Source organism: Rhinoraja longicauda, chromosome 2, assembly GCF_053455715.1.
Source record: "Rhinoraja longicauda isolate Sanriku21f chromosome 2, sRhiLon1.1, whole genome shotgun sequence".
Lineage (NCBI taxonomy): Eukaryota > Metazoa > Chordata > Chondrichthyes > Rajiformes > Arhynchobatidae > Rhinoraja > Rhinoraja longicauda.
In genome coordinates, this window is record NC_135954.1 from 110207410 (window position 1) to 110232645 (window position 25236).

The 25236-nt window shown below is 46.7% G+C and overlaps 1 protein-coding gene across 2 annotated transcripts in view; it reads left to right on the plus strand.

The window, feature by feature from the left end:
* Positions 1–20295: 20295 nt before the first annotated feature.
* zftraf1 (zinc finger TRAF-type containing 1) overlaps positions 20296–25236 on the plus strand; it is a 116935-nt gene continuing 111994 nt past the window's right edge. For both annotated transcript variants that reach the window (XM_078425736.1, XM_078425746.1), the window contains exon 1: positions 20296–20872. In XM_078425736.1, the coding sequence (XP_078281862.1) occupies positions 20519–20872 (354 nt within the window). In that variant the 5' untranslated portion in view covers positions 20296–20518. The remainder of the gene's footprint in view (positions 20873–25236) is intronic.

Genomic DNA, 25236 nt, shown 5'->3' on the forward strand with positions numbered 1-25236 from the left:
TCCACCAGTTTGTTTTTGCAGACACTGTGTGCCCTGCTCTCACCCTGCCCTGGATATGTTTAATGCAAGTGTGGTGGGGCCATTATTCTGCATTAAACCCCGCCCATGTATGCCCACAATGAATGGCGGTGCTGGCTCGAAGGGCCAAATGGCCTCCTGCGGTATTGTGGGTTCAGTATTGATGTGGATAGAGAACTGGCTGGCAGACAGGAAACAAAGAGTAGGAATAAACAGGTCCTTTTCAGAATGGCAGGCAGTAAGGCTCAGTGCTGGGACCCCAGCTATTTACAATATATATTAATGATTTGGACGAGGGAATTGAATGCAACATCTCCAAGTTTGCGGATGACACGAAGCTGGGGGCCAGTGTTAGCTGTGAGGAGGATGCTAGGAGGCTGCAACGTGACTTGGATAGGTTAGGTGAGTGGGCAAATGCATAGCAGATGCAGTATAATGTGGATAAATGTGAGGTTATCCACTTTGGTGGCAAGAACAGGAAAGCAGACTATTATCTGAATGGTGGCCGATTAGGAGAAGGGGAGATGCAACGAGACCTGGGTGTCGTGGTACACCAGTCATTGAAAGTAGGCATGCAGGTGCAGCAGGCAGTGAAGAAAGCGAATGGTATGTTGGCATTCATAGCGAGGGGATTTGAGTATAGGAGCAGGGAGGTTCTGCTGCAGTTGTACAGGGCATTGGTGAGACCACACCTGGAGTATTGCGTACAGTTTTGGTCTCCTAATCTGAGGAAAGACATTCTTGCCATAGAGGGAGTACAGAGAAGGTTCACCAGATTGATTCCTGGGATGGCAGGACTGTCATATGAAGAAAGACTGGATAGACTCGGCTTGTACTCGCTGGAATTTAGAAGATTGAGGGGGGATCTTATAGAAACTTACAAAATTCTTAAGGGGTTGGACAGGCTAGATGCAGGAAGATTGTTCCCGATGTTGGGGAAGTCCAGAACAAGGGGTCACAGTTTAAGGATAAGGGGGAAGTCTTTTAGGACCGAGATGAGAATTTTTTTTTCCACACAGAGTGGTGAATCTGTGGAATTCTCTGTCACAGAAGGTAGTTGAGGCCAGTTCATTGGCTATATTTAAGAGGGAGTTAGATGTGGCCCTTGTGGCTAAAGGGATCAGGGGGTATGGAGAGAAGGCAGGTACGGGATACTGAGTTGGATGATCAGCCATGATCATATTGAATGGCGGTGCAGGCTTGAAGGGCCGAATGGCCTACTCCTGCACCTATTTTCTATGTTTTCTATGCACCTAATTTCTATGTTTCACATCTCACTCGGTCAATTTCAAAAATGATCAGATTATTTGTGACTGGGATTCCCTGCAGCTCTCCAGTCAATAAAACATCTAACAACTGTTCTGCTTCACTTCATAGAAACATAGAAAATAGGTGCAGGAAGAGGCCATTCGGCCCTTCGAGTCAGCACCGCCATTCAATTTGATCATGGCTGATCATCCACAATCAGTAACCCGTGCCTGCCTTCTCCCCATATCCCTTGATTCCACTACCCTGAGAGCTCTATCTAACTCTCTTTTAAATTCATCCAGTGAATTGGCCTCCACTGCCTTCTGTGGCAGAGAACTCCACAAATTCACAACTCTGGGTGAAAAAGTTTCTTCTCACCTCAGTTTTAAGTGGCCTCCCCTTTAGTCTTAGACTGTGGCCCCTGGTTCTGGACTCCCCCAACATTGGGAACATTTTTCCTGCATCTAGCTTGTCTAGTCCTTTTATAATTTTATACGTCTCTATAAGATCCCCTCTCATCCTTCTAAACTCCAGTGAATACAAGCCCAGTCTTTCCAATCTTTCCTCATATGACAGTCCCTCCATCCCAGGTTGAGCTTATAGGACTTGATATTACAATCCCTACTATAATCGGCACCTTCTTAATCTCTCGAGTGGGGGTAGGGGTAAAGACTTCATTGGGGTCATCAGGTGGGCACCCTCCTTCCTTGGTGTTTCGTTGATAGGCCCACCACACCTCCAGAGGGCTCAACAGCGACACCTGGCGTCCCAGGTGCGCTCCCCTCTGTTTTTACCCCACTTGCTGGTCATTTTGCAGCCCAGTTGGAGTCCTTCCTCTTCAACCACAGCCAGTTGCTGCTTCGCTCGGCAGCCTCTGACAGCGACCTGACGGCTTGCCAGAAGGCCTGTCCTCAAACTCCCATTCCCTTCAGGAGTCTGGTTGCTGACATGGCTACAAACCGTCTACAACCAACCTCTACAGGGAGCACCTGGGCACGCCAGCCGCGTTGTTTTGCCTCGGCTGCTAAGTCTGAATACCTCAGACATATGCGTTCATGCGCTTCACCAACTGCAGCCTCCCAAGGCACAGTTAACTCCACGATGTACAGGGGCTTCTGTGAGGTTGACCACAAGATCAGGTCCGGCCTGAGATTAGTTGTGATGATCTCTGGTGGAAACATGAGCTTCTGGTCTAGATCAGCCTGCATTTTCCAGTCCCGGGCAGTGTCCAGGAGGGTCGGTTCCTTTCTTGCAAATGGCTTCTCTGGAAGTTGTCCTGCTTTTACAAAAGGGGTGGTGTTCAAGAAACCAGGCATTGGGGCAGGGAGGGCATTGGTGGTACTTCCAAGGTAATCGCCAGTTGTCGCAGGATCTGATTGCGCCTCCAGGTGTAGCGGCCTTGTGAAAGACTGGTTATACAGCCAGTGAGGATGTGCCTTAATGTTGCTGGGGTTTGGCAGAGAGAACATGATGGATCTTCTCCAAGCCACTGGTTTAGGTTCTTGGGTGTGGGAAGAACATCGTAGGTGCCTACCACCAATGCCCTCCCTCCCCTATTTATCCATGTCAATACCCTACCCACAATGCCATGTGCTCTAATTTTGCTCACCAACATCCTGCGTGGGACCTTATCAAAGGCTTTCTGAAAGTCCAGATACACTACATCCACTGGCTCCCCTTCATCCATTTTACTTGTCACATCCTCAAAAAATTCCAGAAGATTAGTCAAGCTGGATTTCCCCTTCATAAATCCATGCTGACTTGGACCAAACCTTTTATTGCTATCCAAATGTGCCGTTATTAACTCTTTAATAATTGACTCCAGCATCTTCCCCACCACCGATGTCAGGCTATAATTCCCCGTTTTCTCTCTCGGTCCTTTCTGAAAAGTGGGATAACATTAGCTACCCTCCAATCCACAGGAACTGATCCTGAATCTATTGAACATTGGAAAATGATCACCAATGCGTCCACGATTTCTTGAGCTACCTCCTTGAGTACCTTGGGATGCAGACCATCAGGCCCTGGGGATTTATCAACCTTCAGTCCCATCAGTCTACCCAATACTATTTCTCACCTAATCCAAATTTCTTTCAGTTCCTATGTCTCCCTTGATCCTCTGTCCACTAGTACATCTGGGAGATTGTTTGTGTCTTCCTTAGTGAAGACAGATCCGATGTACCTGATCAACTCTTCTGCCATATCCTTGGGTTACCCATAATTTCACCCGTTTCTGCCTTCAAGGGACCCACATTTGTCTTTACTAATCTTTTTCTCTTAACATACCTAAAGAAGCTTTTACTGTCCTTCTTTATATTCTTAGCCAGCTTTGCTTCGAACCTCATCTTTTCAGCCCGTATTGTCCTTTTGGCCACCTTCTGTTATCCTTTGAAAGTTGCCCACTCCTCTGGCTTCCCGCTACTCTTTGCTATCTTATACAGCTTTTCTTTTAGTTTTATTCCATCTCTAACTTCCCTTGTCAGCCACGGTCGCCTCTTACTCTCCTTAGAATCTTTCTTCCTCTTTGGAATGAAATTATCCTGCATCTTCTGGATTAAGCCCAGAAATTCCTGTCATTGCTGTTCCACCGTCATTCCTGCTTGGATCCCTTTCCATTCGACCTTGGCCAGCTCCTCTCTCATGCCTTATCATATACATACAGCCGGAAACAGGCCTTTTCGGCCCTCCAAGTCCGTGCCGCCCAGTGATCCCCGTACATTAACACTATCCTACACCCACTAGGGACAAATTTTTACATTTACCCAGCCAATTAACCTACATACCTGTAGGTCTTTGGAGTGTGGGAGGAAACCGAAGATCTCGGAGTAAACCCACGCAGGTCACGGGGAGAACGTACAAACTCCTTACAGTGCAGCACCCGTAGTCAGGATCGAACCTGAGTCTCCGGCGCTGCATTCGCTGTAAAGCAGCAACTCTACCGCTGCGCTACCGTGCCTTCATAGTCCCCTTTGTTCAACTGCAACACTGACATTCCTCGTTTGACCTTCTCCCTCTCAAATTGCAGATTAAAGCTAATCATATTATGGTCACTACCTCCAAGCGGTTCCTTTGCCTTGAGTTCCTTTATCAGAGTCTAACCGCAAGCACCACAACACCCTAACATCCTAAAGCTCCTCAACACCCACCCTGACTAAATCATGAAGATATCTCTCTGTTCTCTGTTTTCAATGTTCACTTGTGCATTCCGTTTTTGAACATTTGTATTGTAAGTTGAACACTGGAGGGTGCCCCAGTCAGGAGAAAGCTCACTGAATCTGTACCATCCATACCTCAGACTTGCATCCTGGCCTGCTTCAGTAATTCAAACGCTCAAAAATGTAGGAGGCCGCAGAAAGTGGTCCAGGTCAGGTCCGTCACCAGTACTGAACTCCCCACCATCACAGGGGTCTACAGGCAGCGCTGCCTCAAAAAGGCAGACAGCATCTTCAAATACCCACACCACCCTGACAACATTTTCATCTTGCTGCTACTACCTGAAAGAAGGCACAGGAGCCTGAAACCGTGAGCTTTAGGTTCAAGAACAGACTCTTGAGCCACCCTGCACAACCCCAGACTACTATGGACTTGACACTACCATGCTTGCACTGTTGTGGTCTGGTTTACCAAGTATAACTGATAATGTATTATACATTGGTGTGTTTTATGCATCAATGAGCCTGTAAAGCTGCAGGAAGTAAGAATTTCAATGGTCCCAGTTCATATAGCACTGAAAGACCCTTGACTCTTGAAGCAATCAAATAATGAGGCAGACAGGCTATCGCTGCCCATTGTATCTCTGCCCCATGTGATACAAGAAAGAGCCATTACAGTGCTCCAAAGTTCTCCACTGGCAATAATAATAATAATAACTTTATTTATATAGCACTTTTCATGCAATTGAGTGTAGCCCAAAGTGCTTTCCACAAAAACAAACACATGTCTAAACAAAAATACAATTAAAACTGTAAAGACATAGGCTGTTAATAGCATACAAAGCACAGATTTATATAAAATGTAAAATTGAGAGTGTAAAAAGACAAACGAAGTAAAATCAGTTAAAAGCTTGATTAAAAAGATATGTTTTAACTGCCGTTTAAAAATGTCAACTGAGTGGGCGTCTCTCATAGCCCTGGGTAGGGTATTCCACAGCTTGGGGGCCTAGTTGAAAAAGGCTGCTTTACCAATTTTTTTATTGCTGCAGCGTTGAGTGGCCAACAGGCCAGCATCAGCAGACCATCATCAATAAAGTACTTGAAGTGTAATGGCAGGAAATCTGGCAGCATTGACTGCACACAGCAGGCTTTTCACAAAGAATAATATGATCATTTTAATCTGGAGCAAAACACAAGGTGCTGGAGGAACTCCGCGGGTCAGGCAACATCCGTGGAGAAATGGTCAGGTGATGCTTTGGGTTGGGACCCTCCTTCAGATCTTCAGTATTTCTCCGTTAAGGAGTCCTCGCCTCTCAACCAGGATCTTTCTAATCTTGTTTTTATAGACGTTGATTTTTAATATTGCCATTGTCCTTGGACAAAATGCTCAAACTAAAGCTTTGGGATTTTTTTACAGCCACCAGTGAGTAAGCTGACAGTCTTGTAATCAAAAGCAGAACATGCTGGGAAAACTCAGCAAGGCAGATAGCAGAAATTTAATTTCGGATCGGATCGAGACCCTTCTTCAGACTAAAGAAGGGTCTCGACCCGAAACGTCACCCATTTCTTCCCTCCAGAGAAGCTGCCTGACCCGCTGAGTTACTCCAGCATTTTGTGTCTACCTTCGATTTAAACCAGCAGGTGCAGTTTTCTTTCCTGTCTATTCCCTCCACAGATGCTGCCTGATCCGCTGAGTTTAAATAAATTTAAAGAAATTTAATGTTTCAGGCCAAACCCCTTGTCAGAACTGGGAACCTGAAACATTACTTGTTTCTCCTTCCACAGGTGCTGCCTACCCTGCTGTGTGTCTTCAGCATTTCCTGCCTTTGCTTAGAATCTGCAGAGTTCTGGAGTTTTGTGTATTGTAAGATCTGATCCGATTCAAGGCACCTCCCACTGTGTAGCGTTCTTCCAATATTGCAGTAGATTGATTACAGGCTGCAGTGTTGGGTGTGGGACTTCAACCTAAAAACAATGCCTTCAGGAATGTACAGCGGAAATCTGTTGATTTAAAATGGTAAACAAGTTGGAGACACAAGAAACTGCTGACGGTGGAATCTTGAGCAAAACACCAGGTGCTGGAGGAGGCAGTATCAGTGGGGGGAATGGACAGGTGACATTTTGGGTTGGGGCCCATTTCCAGTCTGAAGAAAGGTCTCAACCTGAAAGGTCTCAACCTGAAACGTCTGTCTATTCCCTCGAAGGTAGACACAAAATGCTGGAGTAACTCAGTGGGTCAAGCAGCACCTCCGGAGAGAAGGAATGGGTGACGTTTCGGATCGAGACCCTTCTTCAGACTAAAGAAGGGTCTCGACCCGAAACGTCACCCATTTCTTCCCTCCAGAGATGCTGCCTGACCCGCTGAGTTACTCCAGCATTTTGTGTCTACCTTCGATTTAAACCAGCAGCTGCAGTTTTCTTTCCTGTCTATTCCCTCCACAGATGCTGCCTGATCCGCTGAGTTCCTGCAGCACTTTTGTCTTTTGGTTGGGGAATTGAAGCAGTAAGAATGCAAACAGGATATAATTTATGGGTTTAAAATTGTGGTCCAATGGTGCTATTTTAAGTTTAAAATGTATATAATCCATCTTAATGTCAACATGCGGTCAAAGGTCTTAAGCAAGCCACCAGCTGCAGTGTCAGGGTGAACCTATTAATCAAATTACAAAATACGCACGTTCAATTTCCTGGGAAATATTTGTACATAATAAAACTTGCCAACAAATGGTGGAATGATTTTTCTTGCTGTTCTTTGAATGAAATTGATTAGATCAATTTATTGTCACATGCACCAGGGTGCACTAAAATTCCTTGTTCACAGGAAGCTCACAAAGTAAGCAGTGTTTTTAGAGTAATGATAAATACAAGGACTCTCTGCGTGGTGTAAACATTAACAATTCTTTAGTCATAAAGAAGAGAAACAGACCAAATCCAACCATTTGTTCCAATATGTTTTATTCTCCCACCCACCCACCCATCACTAGGTTTAGGTTTATTATTGGCACGTGTGCTGAGGTACAGTGAAACACTTTGTTTTGCAATGCTTTCCAAACTGGAGTTCCCACCAGATTTTACCACTCACCCACCCACTGGGGATAATTTACAGGGGCCAAATAACTGACCAACCCACACAACCATGGCATGTGGGAGGGAAACAGAACACCTGGAGGAAACCCCATGTGTCACAGGGAGAATGTACAACTCCACAGAAGCGAAGAAAGGAACAGCTCCCTTTCGGAACTAAAAGACTAATCAATGTCTGGAGCCAGGGGCATATGAGCAAGATCCGGAAAGGATACCTTCAATCAGAATTCACCAGGGAGGAGGACATGGCGGCTGGTGAGTTAAAGAGGGGGGGTACGATGCTTTCAGCCCATTAGAATAGATAATCCACCAGGGCCTGATAGGATCTATCACAGGCTGCTAAGGGAAACAAGGGAGGAGATGACTGGGGCTCAGACTGAATTTTGCCTCTGCATGAGCCACAGGTGAGGTACTGAAAGACTGGTGGATAGCAAATGTTGCCTCTTCATTCAACAAAGCAGTATGGATAAGCCTGGAGACTACAAGGCTCTGAGCCTTACAACAGTAGATTAAACTGTTGTAGTTCCACCTTTAAGCTTCTATACATTTGCTGTGGGAAAGAAAACTGCAGATGCTGGTTTAAATCGAAGGTAGACACAAAATGCTGGAGTAACTCAGCGGGTCAGGCAGCATCTCTGGAGAGAAAGAATGGGTGACGTTTCGTGTCGAGACCCTTCATCAGAAGAAGGGTCTCAACCCGAAACGTCACCCATTCCTTCTCTCCAGAGATGCTGCCTGACCCGCTGAGTTACTCTAGCATTTTGTGTCTATCTTTGGTTTAATCCAGCATCTGCAGTTCCTTCCTACACATTGAACCACTGTTGTCCGCATGAAGATAGGACCTCAAGGTTCTAGGATTTACATTGAGCAACGATGGGTATTTGATTATAAAAGAAATGTGGCAATGAGGAATGTAGTTTTAGTTTAGTTTATTGTCAGAATGAAAAGGTTTTGTTGCGCGCTATCCAGTCAGCGGAAAGACAAAACATGATTACAATCGAGCCATTTACAGAGTACGGATACATGATACGGGAATAATGTTTAGTGCAAGTTAAAGCCAGCAGAGTCCAATCAAGGATAATCCGAGGGTCACCGATGAGGTAGATAGTAGTCTAGCACTGCTCTCTGGGTGTGGTAGGATGATTCAGTTACCTGATAACAGCTGGGAACAAAATTGTCTCTGAATCTGGAGGTGTGCATTTTCACATGGGAGAGGGGAGAAGAGGGAGTGGCGAGGGTGCGATTCATCCTTGATTATGCTGCTGGCCTTGCCGAGACAGCGTGAAGTGTAGATGGAGTCAATGGAAGGGAGGTTGGTTTGTGAGATGGTCTGGGCTGCGTCTACAATAGTCTGCAATTTCTTGCGGTTTTGGATGGAGTTGTTCCCAAACCAATCTGTGATGCATCCTGATACACAATGCTTTCGATGGTGCATCTGTAGAAGTTGGTGAGAGTTGTTGGGGACATGCCGAACTTCCTAAGCCTTTTAAGGAAGTAGAGGCGTTGGTGTGCTTTCTTGTTTGGTGCTTCAATATGGGTAGAAGTTGTTGATGATATTGACTCCTAGGAATTTGAAGTTTTCAACCATCTCTACTCTGGCACCATCAATGCAAACTGGGGTACGTGTACCTCATTGCTTCCTGGAGTCCATCACTATCTCCTTTGTCTTGCTGACATTGAGAGAAAGGTTGTTGTCTCGACACCAGGACTCGATCTCCTTCGTACTCCATCTTGTCAATAGTTGATATCCGGCCCACAATGGTGCTGCTGTCTGCGAATTTGAATTAGATTTGTACACGGCTGCATCGTCGTTGATTTACAAGGAATAAAGAAGGGTGGTGAGAAGGAATCCTTGCGGAGCACCCAGTGTTGAGGATTATCGTGGAGGATGGTTTGTCCCAGGTGTTCCGGGGATGAGTAGGGCCAGGGCGATGGCATCATCCGTGAACCTGTTGTGGCGGTCGGCGAACTGCAGTGCAGTCAAGTTCGCCGATGACACCACGTTGTTGGACGAATTACAGACGGTGATGAGTCAGAGTATAGAAATGAGATCGACCGATTGACCAAATGGTGCCAGCACAACAACCTGGCTCTCAATATCAGGTAAACCAATGAACTGATTGTGGACTTTGGAAGAGGAAGGATGTGGACCCACACTCATCACCAACTTCAAATTCCTGGGCGTACATATTTCCAAAGATCTTTCCTAGACCCAGCACACTGATGCAATTATAAATAAAGCACATCAATGCCTCTGCTTCCTGAAAAGATTACTGAAATTTGGTCTATATATAAATGTGTATTTGTGTGTATGTGCATATGAACACACGCTAAACCTTATTTTTCTCTCTCGTTTAATATATTTTTTACAGCGTACTATGTTTACATATTCTGTTGTGCTGCAGCAAGTAAGAATTTCATTGTTCTTTATGGGACATATGATAATAAAACACTCTTGACTCTTGAGAAAAGGAATAGGTGATGTTTCGGGTCGAGACCCTTCTTCAGACTGAAAGTCAGGGAAAGGATCCCAGGGTTCACATACAGCTGCACAGAGCACAAAACAATCAAAGATAGACACAAAATGCTGGAGTGACTCAGCAGGACAGGCAGCATCTCAGGAGAGAAGGAATGGGTGACGTTTATGGGTCGAGACCCTTCTTCAGCCTCTTCAAAATAATCTACAAAATAATCAATATATTAACCATTGGGTACTGAGTTTACAAACCTGTTGTGTTGCTGCAAGTAAGAATTTCATGTGTTCCATTTCGGTACATATGACAATAAAAGACTTGACTCTTAAGTTTTAAGAAAACTGATCATTTATAAAGTTGTAGTGACCATAGGGATTGGTCCTGAGAGTCGAACCTCGGATTGGCCAGCTAGGTCAGGTGGTGGTATAAGAAAATAACTGCAGATGCTGGTACAAATCGATTTATTCACAAAATGCTGGAGTAACTCAGCAGGTCAGGCAGCATCTCGGGAGAGAAGGAATGGGTGACGTTTCGGGTCGAGACCCTTCTTCAGACAGGTGGTGACAGGTGGTGGTTTTGGCGCCCAAAACCAGTCAGTGGGAAGAGAACTTTGAAGCGAACAGTTTGGTTTAATGGTTGTCTGTAATTTCGTTTGTTATACTTTGTAATCGAATATTGCTGCCGCAATAAACTTCTTTAACAAAGAACAAGCCTCCAGACTCGCCATATTGGTGACCCCGACGTGATCTAGCCGATCATCTACCATGGAGGAACAAGACGCCCCTCCTGCGGTTCCAACGCCCGGCGTACCGCAGCTAAACGCGGTCAGCGTTCATCTTCCTCTGTTTTGGGCGCATCAACCCCACCTTTGGTTTGCCCATGCGGAAGCTCAGTTCCACCTAAGAAACATCTCGGTGGACGAGACAAAGTATTATTACCTGGTCAGCGCCCTACCGCCCGAGACGTCCGCGCGGGTGATGCAGTTCATCACCTCCCCTCCTGCAGACGGCAAGTACGAGGCGCTGAAGGTACTCACGCTTCGAACCTTCGGATTCAGTAGGCATGATTGAGCTGAGAGGCTTATGCACCTGCCGGATCTCGGAGCTGCCGTCCGCCCTCATGGCTGAAATGTTGGCGCTGGCAGGTGAGCACAAGGATTGCCTCATGTTCGAGCAGGCATTTCACGGATTGTTCTGAGAGTCGCATACGCGGAGAAAGCCGATGCGCTCATGGCGTCCAAATCGAAAAAACATAGTTCGATCAACAGGGTCTCGGCTCCATCGGGCAGCCCGCAACGGCACCAAGATGGCACTGCGACTCCCGCCATTTCTCCAAAACCCCGCCAAAAAGATCCGCACAAGCGCGGCTGGTGTTATTATCATCTGAGATGGGGGAGAGAAGCCCGCAACTGCCGCTCACCTTGCACCTTCTCGGGAAATGCCTCGGCCGATCGTACATAGAGGCGGTTGCGATTGGCCAGAACCGACGCCTCTACGTCCGAGATCGATTCACGGACACAGAATTCTTGGTTGACACGGGAGCCATAGTAAGCATCGTACCGCCGACCGACCTCGAAGCCCGATCGGGTAAGAGAGGGCCTACCCTCATCGCGGTTAACGGTAGCCCCATCCGCACGTATGGTACGCGGGCAATGTCTGTCTTTAGGCACCTGCACGTACGAATGGTCGTTTATCGTCACGGAAGTCGGTCAAGTGATCCTAGGCGCAGATTTCCTCTGGGCCTTTTCGCTAGTTCCCGATGTCCGAGGTAAAGGCCTTCGACCCTCCGCTAGCAGCGATGAGCCCGCTGCTCCACCGCCGGCCACCACGCCCAGCCCGACTGTCCAGGCCGTTGTCGCGGCCTCCGACCCATATGCTGCGGTCCTGGCTGAGTTTCCGGAGCTGCTCGTTCAGCGTTTCGATGCCCCTTCTGCAAGGCATGGCGTTGTCCATCACATTCCCACCGAGGGGCCCCCCGTTTTCGCTCGGGCCCGGAGGTTGCCGCCGGACAAACTCAAGGTAGCACGTGAAGAATTTCAGAAGATGGAACAAATGGGCATTGTCCGTAGGTCCGACAGCCCGTGGGCCTTTCCGTTGCATATGGTCTCCAAAGCATCTGGGGGGTGGAGACCATGTGGAGATTACCGGTGCCTTAACGCCGTCACCAAGGCGGACCGCTATCCCATACCGCACATCCAGGATTTCTCGTCCGGGCTGGAAGGTGCCGTAGTGTTCTCCAAAATTGATTTGGTGCGGGGCTACCACCAGATTCCTGTGCATCCGGGAGACATACCAAAGACTGCCACGATCAATCCGTTCGGGTTGTTCGAATGGTTGCGTATGCCTTTCGGTTTGAAAAACGCGGCACAGGCTTTCCAGCGGCTGATGGACCGTGTGGGTCGGGGATTGTCTTTTGTTTTCATTTATTTGGATGATATCCTGGTCGCCAGTCGCTCGGTGCGAGAACACCTGGTCCATTTGCGGACGGTGTTCAAGCGGCTTCAAGACCACGGGCTCATCATACACCCCTCCAAGTGTCAATTTGGCCTCCCCTCTATTGATTTCTTAGGACACCGGATCACCTCAGCCGGCACCACTCCTTTGCCTGACAAAGTGGAGGCGGTTCATGCCTTCCCGCGACCCACCACAGTAAAGGGGTTGCAGGAGTTCGTGGGCATGGTGAATTTCTATCACAGGTTTGTGCCGGCAGCGGCACGGGTCATGTGTCCACTCTTCCAGTGTCTCGCAGGCAAACCTGTAGAGTTGGAGTGGTCCGCGGCCGCTGAGACGGCCTTTGAGGCAGCTAAAGTGGCTCTGGCAGACGCCACCATGCTTGTCCACCCAAGCGCCTCCGCCCCCACGGCCCTGACGGTCGATGCGTCGGACGTGGCGGTGGGAAGGGTTTTGGAACAGCATGTAGATGGCAGTTGGCAGCCCTTGGCGTTTTTCAGCCGACAGCTTAACACGGCTGAGGTGAAGTATAGCGCCTTTGACCGAGAGCTTCTGGCTCTCTATTTAGCTGTCCGCCACTTTCGGTATTTTTTAGAAGGCCGCCCATTTGTGGCCTTTACGGACCACAAACTGTTGACTTTTGCTTTTTCGAAAGTGTCCGACCCATGGTCGGCCCGCCAGCAGCGGCACCTGACTGCCATCTCAGAGTTTACTACCGATGTTCGCCACGTCGCGGGTAAGCTGAATGCCGTTGCTGATGCCCTGTCCAGGCCAGCCATTTCCCCAATTTCAGCGGTGGAATGCGAGGTGGATTTCCAGGAGCTTGCGGAGGCACAGCGCCTGGCAGACACTGCCTCAGCATACCAGTTCACCACTTCGGGGTTGAAGTTGGCCCAAGTGGCTTGTGGGCCTGCGGGTACAAAAGTCTGGTGTGATGTTCCCCTTCCCCACCCTAGGCCGGTGGTGCCGGCCGCCCTTCAGCGCCGGGTGTTTGATGCCATTCATGGGCTGGCGCACCCGTCCATTCGCTCCACCTCTGCCTTAGTAGCCGCTAGGTTTGTGTGGCACGGCCCGTAGCAAGTAGCCGCTTGGGCCCGTTCCTGTGTTCCCTGCCAGACCGCTAAAGTTCACCGGCATGTCCAACCTCCGGTGCAGGAGTTTGCGGTCCCTGCGGTCCGTTTTTTCCATATTCACGTTGATTTAGTTGGACCCTTGCCTTCCACCAGGGGCTACACTCACCTACTCACGGTGGTTGACCGATTTACCCGTTGGCCGGAGGCTTTCCCGTTGTCCGACACCTCCGCCGCCGCTTGTGCCCGGGTCCTGGCCCTCCATTGGGTGGCCCGCTTCGGCGTTCCGTCCATTATTACCACCGACCGGGGGCCCCAGTTCACCTCTACCCTTTGGGCTACGCTAGCGGAGCTGTACGGTTCCCGGTTGCAGCAGACCACGGCGTACCACCCACAGGCTAATGGGCTTGTGGAGAGGTTTCACCGGCAACTTAAGGCGGCCCTCAGTGCGCGGCTGGTCGGCCCTGACTGGGTAGACCAGCTCCCCTGGGTCCTTCTGGGCATCCGGACTGCTCCTAAGCAGGATCTCGGAACTTTGTCCGCGGAACTGGTATATGGCTCGCCACTCAGAGTGCCCGGGGATTTCCTTCCGGAGTCCTCTGGTCAGCAGCCCTCGGTTCCGTCGGTTTTAGCATCCCTCCAGGCGTGAGTGGGTTCCCTGGCTCCGGTCCCTACTTCATGTCACGGGTGTCCCATGGTGCATGAACCGCCTGCCTTGAAGGACTGTGAATTTGTGTTTCTGCGTAGAGATGCCCATCGTTCCCCGTTGCAGAGGGTCTATGAAGGACCGTTCCGCGTGTTGCGTAAAGTGACGGTCACCTACACCTTAGATGTTGGGGGCAGGAGTGAGCTCGTCTCTGTGTTCAGGCTCAAACCTGCACACTTGGATCAGGACCGCCCTGTCCTGGTCGGTCAGCCGCCTCGGCGGGGCCGCCCTCCTGCAATTCCACCTGACCCGGGACCCCCTGCTCCTGTGGTTCCTGCAGCCCCTCTCCTTACTCGTTCTGGTCGCGAAGTCCGGCTCCCTGCTAGATTCCGTACCTCGGGTTCTGGGGGGGGATCATGTAGCGACCATAGGGATTGGTCCTGAGAGTGGAACCCTCGGATTGGCCAGCTAGGTCAGGTGGTGGTTTTGGCGCCCAAAACCAGTCAGTGGGAAGAGAACTTCGAAGCGAACAGTTTGATTTAATGGTTGTCTGTAATTTTGTTTGTTATACTTTGTAATCGAATATTGCTGCCGCAATAAACTTCTTTAACAAAGAACAAGCCTCCAGACTCGCCATAAAGTAATTGTAATTACATCTTGTGCCGTCCTTGATTGTTCCAGTGAGAAGGGTGGTATAATGCATCCTTGAAGTGCGCACATGTGCGGGACTCTCGGGCGGGCGAGGCCTGCGGAATCACTGATAATTTCCAGTCGCTTTGAAGATATGCATTACAGAAATGAGTCGCTTAAAGCTTAAATAAAGTTTAAGTAAATTGGAATTTTCATTTGCCTCACAACAATTTAAGCAACTCAATCTCAGACGTTAAGCAGTGTGACATCGAGATGGAGAAACTATTGAAACCACAACGCTTGGATCTGGATCCCAACTCACCTACTGCAGCAAAGGAATGGAAGCACTGGCTTCGTAGACTAAATAACTTCTTTGATGAGTGTGGCGACAATGCACCAGACAAATACAGGACATTAATAAGCTCTGTCTCTTATGATGTATATGATTACATAGAGGAATGTACAAGTTATGATTCTGCTATTGATGTACTAAGCAGACTCTTCGTTAAGACACCCAATGTAATATTTGCTCGACGCCTCCTTGCTACTCGTAAACAAAAACCCGGTGAGTCATTTGATGAGTTTTTACAAGAACTTCAAAGACTTAGTAAAGACTCTGCCTTCAAAGCAGTTACAGCTGATCAATATCGACAGGAACTTATTCGAGACTCGTTTATCAATGGTTTGGCATCGCCTTTAATACGACAGAGACTGTTAGAAAACAAAACCTTGGATTTACAGTCAGCTTACAATCAAGCTTACTCATTAGACTTGGCTCAGAGAAATTCAGATGCTTATGGCTCATCTAATGTGTATTCTGCTGCAACTACTACAAAAGAATCTCACCCAAGTACTAACATGGAGCAAGCTGAAACAATTTCTACTGATAAATGTGCCCTTGCTGCAGCATATACTTATCCAAAAAGGAAGTGCTACTTTTGTGGGGGTAATATTCATAATAGAGATATGTCCTTCTCGAGAGGCAACCTGTAATAGTTGTGGCAAGAAGGGACATTATTCTAGAGTATGCAAGTCCTAAGCAACTACTAAAAGTGTGACTGCTGCCATGTTTGTGCCTTCTTTATGTGCAATTACAGCTGCATTTCCTCAGAGCTTGTCTCATGCCGCTACAACGGTATCCATCAATGGCCATACACTTAATGTACTACTCGATTCTGGCAGTTCAGAAAGTTTTATAAGTGAACAAGTTGTGTCTCGACTAAATCTAACTATAATTCCTTCAAATAGAGAAATCTCGATGGCGCTGACATCTCTCAATATTCAAATTATTGGATCTTGTATTGTAGACTTTATTCTGAACAAAACTAGTTATAAATCTGTATGTCTTGGTATTTTGGAAAATTTGTGCAGCAATATAATTCTAGGTCAGGATTTTCAGAAACAGTACAGATCGCTTCAAATAATGTATGAAGGAACTATGCTTGATCTTGTATTGTCAAAGCCACCAGTATTGTGTGTTTTTTCTGTTGCATCTGTTGAATGTCCTTCATTATTCACTAATTTATCCTCTAAGTGCAAGCCAATTGCTACAAAATCAAGACATTTTAGTAAGGATGACAAAAACTTTATCAACACAGAAGTAACTAATCTTTTACAAGAAGTTATCATAGAGCCCAGCTCTTCCCCTTGGAGGGCATAAGTTGTCTTGGTTAAGGACCCCTTGGAGAGACATAGAAAGAGACTCTGCATTGATTGGTCTCAAACTATAAACCAGTTCACAGAGCTTAATGCATATCCATTACCTCGTATAGAAGATATTATCAATACATTAGCTAAGTATAAGGTATTCTCTACTTTTGACCTAAAAAGTGCTTACTACCAAATTCCTTTGAAAGGATCAGAAAAGAAATACACTGTGTTTGAAGCAAATGGAAAATTATACCACTACTGCAGAGTTCCTTTTGGTGTAACTAATGGTGTGGCAGTTTTTCAGAGAGAGATGGACAAACTTGTTGACCAGGAAAACCTTAAAGATACTTTCCCTTATCTTGATAATATGACTATTGCAGGAAAAGACCAAGCTGAACATGACAAAAATGTACAACGGTTTTTAGAAGTTATACATTCTAAAAATCTAACATTAAATGAGGCTAAGTCAATAATATCAGTGTCATCAATTAATATTCTTGGTTATTGGGTTGGAAATGATATGATCAAGCCTGATCCAGAAAGACTCCGCCCACTCCAAGAGATACCTGTTCCAGCTACATTAAACTCTCTACGAAGGGTTCTTGGCATGTTTGCATATTATGCTAAATGGATACCAAATTTCTCGGACAAAATTCAACCTTTGATTAGAGCAAAATATTTCCCCTTGACTCTACAGCAATTGGTGCCTTTACTTCTTTAAAGAAACAATTAGAATCTGCGACATTACACGTCATCGATGAGGATCTCCCCTTTGTTGTTGAATGTGATGCCTCTGATTTAGCAGTATCAGCAACATTAAATCAAGGAGAACGACCAGTGGCTTTCATGTCTCGTACTCTCCAAGGTAGTGAATTGTATTACCCACCCGTCAAAAAGGAAGCTACAGCAATTATTGAAGCAGTGAGAAAATGGAGTCATTTCCTTGCTCGGCAGCACTTCACTTTGATAACAGATCAGCGTTCAGTAGCTTTTAGGCTAGATAATCGGAAGCAAACGAAGATTAAAAACAGTAAAATTCATGAATGGAGGATTGAATTATCTGCATGTAGTTATTCAATTGAGTACTGCCCTGGTAAGGATAATGTTGCTCCGGATACATTTACTCGAGCATTTTGTGCCTCTGTTCATTCTTCTGCACTCACTGATCTTCACAATGGGCTGTGTCATCCTGGAATCACTCGTATGTTTCACTATGTTCGTTCCAAAAACTTACCTTTCTCTACAGAAGATGCGAAGATGGCGTGTGCTTCATGTAGAATCTGTGCTGAATTAAAACCAAGGTTTTTCCGACCTGAAGAAGAAAGATTGATCAAAGCTACTCAACCTATGGAACGTTTGAGTATTGACTTCAAAGGGCCTTTACCATCCTCCTCTCAAAATGTTTATATACTTACCATAGTTGATGAATATTCGAGGTTTCCATTTGCCTTTCCCTGTCCAAATATGTCAGCTGCTACGGTTATCAAATGTTTAGATCAACTGTTTTCATTCTGTGGATTTCCAAGTTACATACATTCTGATAGGGACACCTCATTCATGTCAAAAGATTTAAAGGACTACCTTGCTAAGAGGAATTGCAACAAGTAAAACAACACCATATCATCCTATTGGAAATGGTCAGGTTGAGAGGTATAACGGAATCGTTTGGAAAGCAGTGAAACTGGCTTTGAAGTCAAATGACATACCAGATCAGCAGTGGGAATGTGTTCTACCAGATGCATTACACTCCATCAGATCTCTACTGTCAACCGCTACCAATACTACTCCACATGAGCGGTTCTTTAACTTCAAACGACGTTCTTCTAGTGGTACTTCTCTGCCATCATGGTTGACTAGCCCTGGGCCTGTGTTGCTTCGTCGGTATGTCCGATCAGATAAGAATGAGCCCTTTGTTGATGGAGTTGAACTGACTGATGTCAACCCTTCTTATGCAACTATCAAGTATCAGGATGGACGTTAGTCAACTGTCTCACTTCGTGACCTTGCACCATGTCCATCTTCTCCATCAGCTCCATCACTCCTTGATAATATTAATCGAGAACTCCTTCAACACTCCCATCATCCCCTATGAAAACTTCTATAAGTAATTCTAAAATTGAAAATGTAAATAACAGTATGAGTGAAGTTGATGACCAAGCAATATATGTACCACCAGCTATTGAAACACCATAATCTCCTGATTATTTTTTTTAATATCAAAAAATACTTTATTCAAGTAATAAATATTTACAAAACATCTCCTTTTCAATAACCCCATCCGACATTTCCGGAGGTTACACGTTCATTACAGGTATTCATTTCCAAATTTACACAGAAATTTACACAGAATCCCTTATGTGGAGGGACATCTCCACCACACCCTGCCCCTCATGTCCAGCAGCGGAAGGACCCCAGACTGCGGTCCTCCCCCATAGAGCCTTGGCGTTGGCTGCACCAAGCTTCAGTGCGTCCCTCAGCATGTACTCCTGCAGTCTGCAGCGGGCCAGTCGGCAACATTCCCCGACGGACAGCTCGCTCCGCTGGGAGGTCAACAAAGCTCGGGCAGACCAAAGAGCGTCTTTCACCGAGCTGATGACCTTCCAGCAGCACTCGATGTCAGTCTCTGAATGCGTCCCTGGGAACAGTCCGTAGATCACAGAGTCCTCTGTGACGGAGCTGCTCGGAATAAATCGTGACAGGGACCCCTGCAAACCTCTCCAGACTCTCTTGGCAAATCCACACTCTGTGAAGAGGTGGGCAACCGTCTCCTCTCCATAGCAGCCGTCCCGAGGGCTGCGTGTGCTGGTAGTGAGGTTCCGGCGGTGCAGGAAGGATCTGACTGGGAGGGCTCCCCTCACCGCCAGCCAAGCCAGGTCTTGGTGCTTGTTGGTGAGTTCTGGTGATGAGGTATTTTGCCAGACAAGCTGGGCAGTCTGCTCTGGGAATCACGTCACAGGATCCATGGAGTCATTCGCCTGCAGTGCCTGCAGGACGTTCCGTGCTGACTACTACCCGATGGACTTGTGGTCAAAGGTGTTATAGACAATAGACAATAGGTGCAGGAGGAGGCCATTCGGCCCTTCGAGCCAGCACCGCCATTCAATGTGATCATGGCTGATCATTCTCAATCAGTACCCCATTCCTGCCTTCTCCCCATAACCCCTGACTCCACTATCCTTAAGAGCTCTATCTAGCTCTCTCTTGAATGCATTCAGAGAATTGGCCTCCACTGCCTTCTGTTTTTCCTCATCTCAGTTCTAAATGGCCTACCCCTTGTTCTGGACTCCCCCAACATTGGGAACATGTTTCCTGCCTCTAACGTGTCCAACCCCTTAATAATCTTATACGTTTCGATAAGATCTCCTCTCATCCTTCTAAATGGTCCGGACGCTCCAGTGCTGCGACGGTCATCAAGACATACTAAACCTCCTGACCGTCTCAACATATAAATAGGGGGGGAGAATGAAGTGCGTGCATGTGCGGGACTCTCGGGCGGGCGAGGCCTGCAGAATCAGCGATCATTTCCATACGCTTTGAAGATGTGTATTACAGAAATAAGTTACTTAAATACAGTTTAAGTAAATTGGAATTTTCATTTGCCTCACAACAATCCCTTTTTTTTCAAGGAGAAGAGAAATATTGGTAAAAGCAGCAATTATTAATGAATGAAATCATCTTGGGAGCAAGGGGTAAGGGTATCAGTGACGTCATCCGCGCCAAGCCCCGCCCTCCTCGCCAATCACAGCTGTGGGAGAGACGTAGCCAATGAGGGGGCAGCAGCGGCGGGTGTGGGTTCTTCCCGGCCTCTCCCCTCCCTTGGGGCAAGACGGCGGGCTGCGATTGGCGGAGCGGAGCAAGGCGGGGCGCGATTGGCGGGGCCCGTGCGGTTGCGTCACAGAAGGAGGCGGCGAGGAGAAGCGGAAAAACAAAGATGGCGGCCCGAGGCTGAGGCTGAGCTTCCTTCGCTCGACAGCTCGCCAGCGGTGGGGAGAACAGACGGCGGACAACTTACCTCAGAAAACACATTGTTCAATCAAAGCGGCGCGAACCCGGTTAAAAAAATAAAACAGATTCGGGAGGGAAAGCGGGTGGGAGAATGTCGGCGGTGGAGGAGAGGGAACCGGCACCCGCGGCGTCCTCGGAGACCGGCGGGGCTATGATGATGGCGGCGGCAGCGGCCTCAGGGCCCTCCGACTCCCTCCATCACGTCGGCGCGTCCAACTCATTGCAAGAGTCGAACGGGCCGGAGCTGGAGGAAGGGCCGAGCTCGAAGAAACGGGCCCGGCTGGAGCCCGAGCCGGGCTCGGCGTCCGGCTCGGCGGCGGGTTCGGGCTCGGGCTCGGCGGCGGGCGGCGCCAAGGCAACGGGCGAGAACAAGCTGGAGGAGAGGCTGTACTCGGTACTGTGTTGCACCGTGTGTCTGGACCTGCCCAAGGCTTCCGTCTATCAGGTACACTGTCTCCCCGTCTCTCTCCCCCCCCCCCCCCGAGCCGGCGCCCCAGCCACACTCACACCTCCTCTCCATGCACCACCCTAATCCCGCTACACCCATGACCATGTACAAGGACAAGCAGTGCCGTCTGTCTGCGGTGCGCTCAGCAGGTACCCAACCTTCTTCGTGTGTGTGATTTAATACATATTAGATATAAAATATTGTCATCATGGGAATGCAACACTTCACAGAGCACTATAAAAGATCAGTATGTGAGAAACTGTCTCAATTGTGATATTATGTTTTATAAATGTGATTGCAGTAATCACATACTAAAATGTAGTCACACAACAAATCGACTGTGCGTAAAAATGAATGTGTTTGAAGATGTATAATTATGTAGATGCAGTGTTGGTACAGTATTTGAATCCTGGTGAATAGTATTGTTTGCGGATACAGAGGGTGGGGAAGGCAGGGATGTTAATTAACATTTATCTCAAATGTGCCGTATTGACAGTGATTTTCAGTCCTTGTAACTGTTTTTTTTTTTAACCAATGAGACAGAATGTGTATTGTGTAAATGCATTGGAGTGCAGGAAATGTCAGAAAAAGCCTAATCATGTCTCTCGTATTCTCGACACGCAATGCAGTGAGGTTGACGGTTTAATTTTTCTTGCAGTCTGTTTCTTGGCACGCAAGGTGTGGCATCATGTTTTACGTGCAGATTACTGATGCTCATGACACTTTGACCAGATCCTAGCGTAGTAATGGTCGAATTTGTGGGCTTGATCCTTTAAAGTGATGGATGCAAGTTTTATTTAATCATCTCTTTGGAGGTGAAATGACTGAAAGATGTTTCAGTCAAAAACGGATACCTCCAGGTTTAAAACCTCACCTGTCATTTTTAATCTTGTGTTCTGTCTCTCACCAGCAGTCCTCAAATATTCAATATGTCTCTCGCTTTTTCTCTCTGTGCTAGGAGATCAGTCTGTATAAATAAAACATGTTGGGGTTAGAGTGCAGTCATTGTAATGTGACGTCTGCATAATCCTACATTAAGCACGGATTCAGTTTCTCTGCTTGTCTCTGAACAGCAACTCTGTGTTAGGCTAATTTGTGGGGTGGCTTCTGGTGATCCTCTGAAGATGGTGTCACAAGCACAAAACATTTGAATTTTATGTGTTTGAAATTAATTTCGAGTGCCACTAATTTTTGATCTTCTAATCTCAAACATCCCCTCCCCACCCCCGACCACTAAATTAAAATGGGGGAAATATAAATTGCAGGAGCTCTTGTTTCTTTGCCGAGGATGAACCAGTGGTGAATAGCTTGGTTCCTATCTGCAGCATTTCCAGAGCAGACTAGCAGGACCTCATCAGACATTCCAAGCAGTTAATTCGATGCCGTATTATTAACCCGTATCAGTATCTGCCATGATGCTGTTGCAACAAAGTTCCATCTCAACAAGGTTACAATCATTGTTCTCAGGGTTCTTCAGTTTAAAAAAATGAAATTGCGTGGATAATTAAAAAAATCAGTTTACCAATTTGAACTGGCTACTTTTTTTTGTGAAATAAATTCTGTCCTTACGATTTGCAGTAACTATCTATATAAGGGAGCTGACAATCCCAGTATTTAAAAGGTTAAACTAATTGTGGAATTGGTGCCAGGGCTGTCCAGTCATCCAGATCTGGAGGGGAAAAGGAAAGGAGCCATTACTGTATTAGAAACCAATCTCAGTAGCCCACTGTAAACATGGATACTGTTCTGCAATTATACAAGGCATTTCAGAGATTGAGGTGAAACAATCTATATAGGATCCTGCAAAACCTGGTGGATTGATTGCTTTCTAAAGTTTGCATGAGCCTGTTTATGAAATTATATTCTATCTGCTGAGCAGTAGTAACAATAATGTTAGAACTGGAGATTAGGACAAGGCATTTCTTGGCACTTGGCTGCCATAATTGTAAGATGCTATGCGGTGAGGGATCTTCTATGACACTGACCACTACCTACCCATTGCGCTTGTCTTTCAACTCCTCTTATTGTAGAAGAATTTGAAACTCGGTACTCATTATAAAAATCTTGTACATTCCATGTTTGTTTATTTTGCATTACTGTAAAGCTCGGTCAGTGGTGTTCTTTCATTTTTGATATTGGCAAGAGTTTGACATTTTGTGTGCAGGTGTGAAATGCCTTAAAATAACACAACAAAACGCCACACTATAGTAACTGCACTGCCCCAAACTTTCAAGGGTGATAATTCATGTTTGATCAGCCAAGCATTTAGTGCAGTTGCTGGAATTGACAAGTGCAGTTACAATAGTTTTTGATATGAGACGGCAATACAGAAAATTGCATTTCATGCAATCTGAATTCCTGTCTCAATGGTTACCCTGCACTGTCGGACCGACGCATTGCTGGACCTCTGGGCCACTGAGTGCAGGTAGAGTGAGCATGCCTGCCAAGTGCAATTTCACTTTCCCACAGCCATCGCTGTAGACCCTTTGCTCCATTATCATTCACACTTTGTACACATTCAAATATTTTAAATGTCTCATGATTTAAAATCTTGCAGCATCTAATACTAGTGTGACCCTCCATTTCAAGTGGAGAGCAGCATATTGTATTGGTAATGCTGGTCTGAAATGGTTGTGAGCTTGATTTGTTTGCTACCTTCCTCAAAAATGTAGTGGGTGGATTATAAGAAGAGTAATTCTGAACATTGGAAGGATATTTATTTTTTGATGCATGTCCTTTGTGTTATTTGATATACTGACTGAGCACTGATTGTGGGTTCTTGTCAGAGTAAATCGTGTTCCTTTTTAACCTTTCTGTACTATTCTTGTTACCTTCAGCCATGTTCCATGCACTAAAGCCTCTAGAATTTTCCTCGTGACTGTCATTTGTGCTTGTAATGCATGTCCTTATTCAGAGCACCAAGTGGATGTAAATGTCAAGCCCTATGACCACTGCCGTATGTGGGCCTTGCACTGCAGTGAGAGAGGATGGGTAAGACAGCCCAGAAGTGGTGTGTGCTCGAACTAGCTTGTTCCAGGCCGACTTGAGAGCCAGTCTTTTGTTTTCAGCAAACGGCCGTTTTCCACCGTCAACAGTGGAAAGGGATGCAATCTCTTGGGAGGGGTTTTCTGCTGTCGGAGGTGACACAGTTCTAGCTGGCAGAGCAGGCTCGTTCATTGTAATATAACAATAGCTCTCGCGTACTGAACCGTATGTTCAGGTGGGAAATGGTGAAACATTCAGAAGTGTGTGTGCCGCAGCCTCAACTATTTATAATTTTGAATAAATAACCTTGATAAAGAGACCAACTATCTTGTATGAATAATAGAAAGATGGGCGAGGCAACGAGCTGTGAGGAGGATACAGAGGCTGCGTGAGGACATAGGTTAAGTGAGTGGGCAGGAAATTTGGCGGGTGTACTGTAATGTAGTATTATTCACAAAATGCTGGAGTAACTCAGCAGGTCAGGCAGCATCTCGGGAGAGAAGGAATGGGTGACGTTTCGGGTCGAGACCCAAACGTCACCCATTCATTCTCTCCCGAGATGCTGCCTGACCTGCTGAGTTACTCCAGCATTTTGTGAATAAATCGATTTGTACCAGCATCTGCAGTTATTTTCTTGTACTGTAATGTAGTATGATGTGTGGTGTTCCACTGGGATAGAAAGAACAGAAGCAGAATATTTAAGCGGAGAGAGATTACAGAATGTAATCAGATGCAAGATCTCAACCCCAACATATTGCCTGTCCATTCCCTTCACAGATGCTGCTGACCTGCTGATAATCCTGCAGCACTTTGTGTTTTTGCTGCAGATTGCAACATCTGCAGTCTCTTGTTTGATATTTCAAAATGGTTTGGCGCACAGGGATCAGCGGGTCAGCTTACCCGAAACAAAGGTGTTTAGTTTAGTTAAGAGATAGTGCGAAAAACAGGCCCTTCGGCCCACTGAGTCCACACCGACCAGCGATCCCCGCAGATTAGCTCTATCCTGCATACGATATGGACAATTTACAATTATACCAAGCCAATTAACCTGCAAGCCTGTACGTCTTTGGAGTGTGTGAGGAAACTGAAGATCTCCGTACAGACAAGCACCCTCGGTCACGATGGAACCGGGGTCTCTGGCGCTGTAAGGCAGCAACTCTACTGCTGTGCCACTGGTGCTCCCGTAGAACAAATAATTGGGATGGCAGATGGAATGTTGATAGGTATTGAAGAGTGATTGGAGTATGAAAGTTGAAGCACAGCTACAGGTGTAAGGGTCGTTTGTAAGATATGGCATTTGGTGTATGGTTGTCGTTCAAGGATGGATGCACTTGCTTTGGAGACGGTTCACGAGATTGGTCTGTGAGATGAAGGGT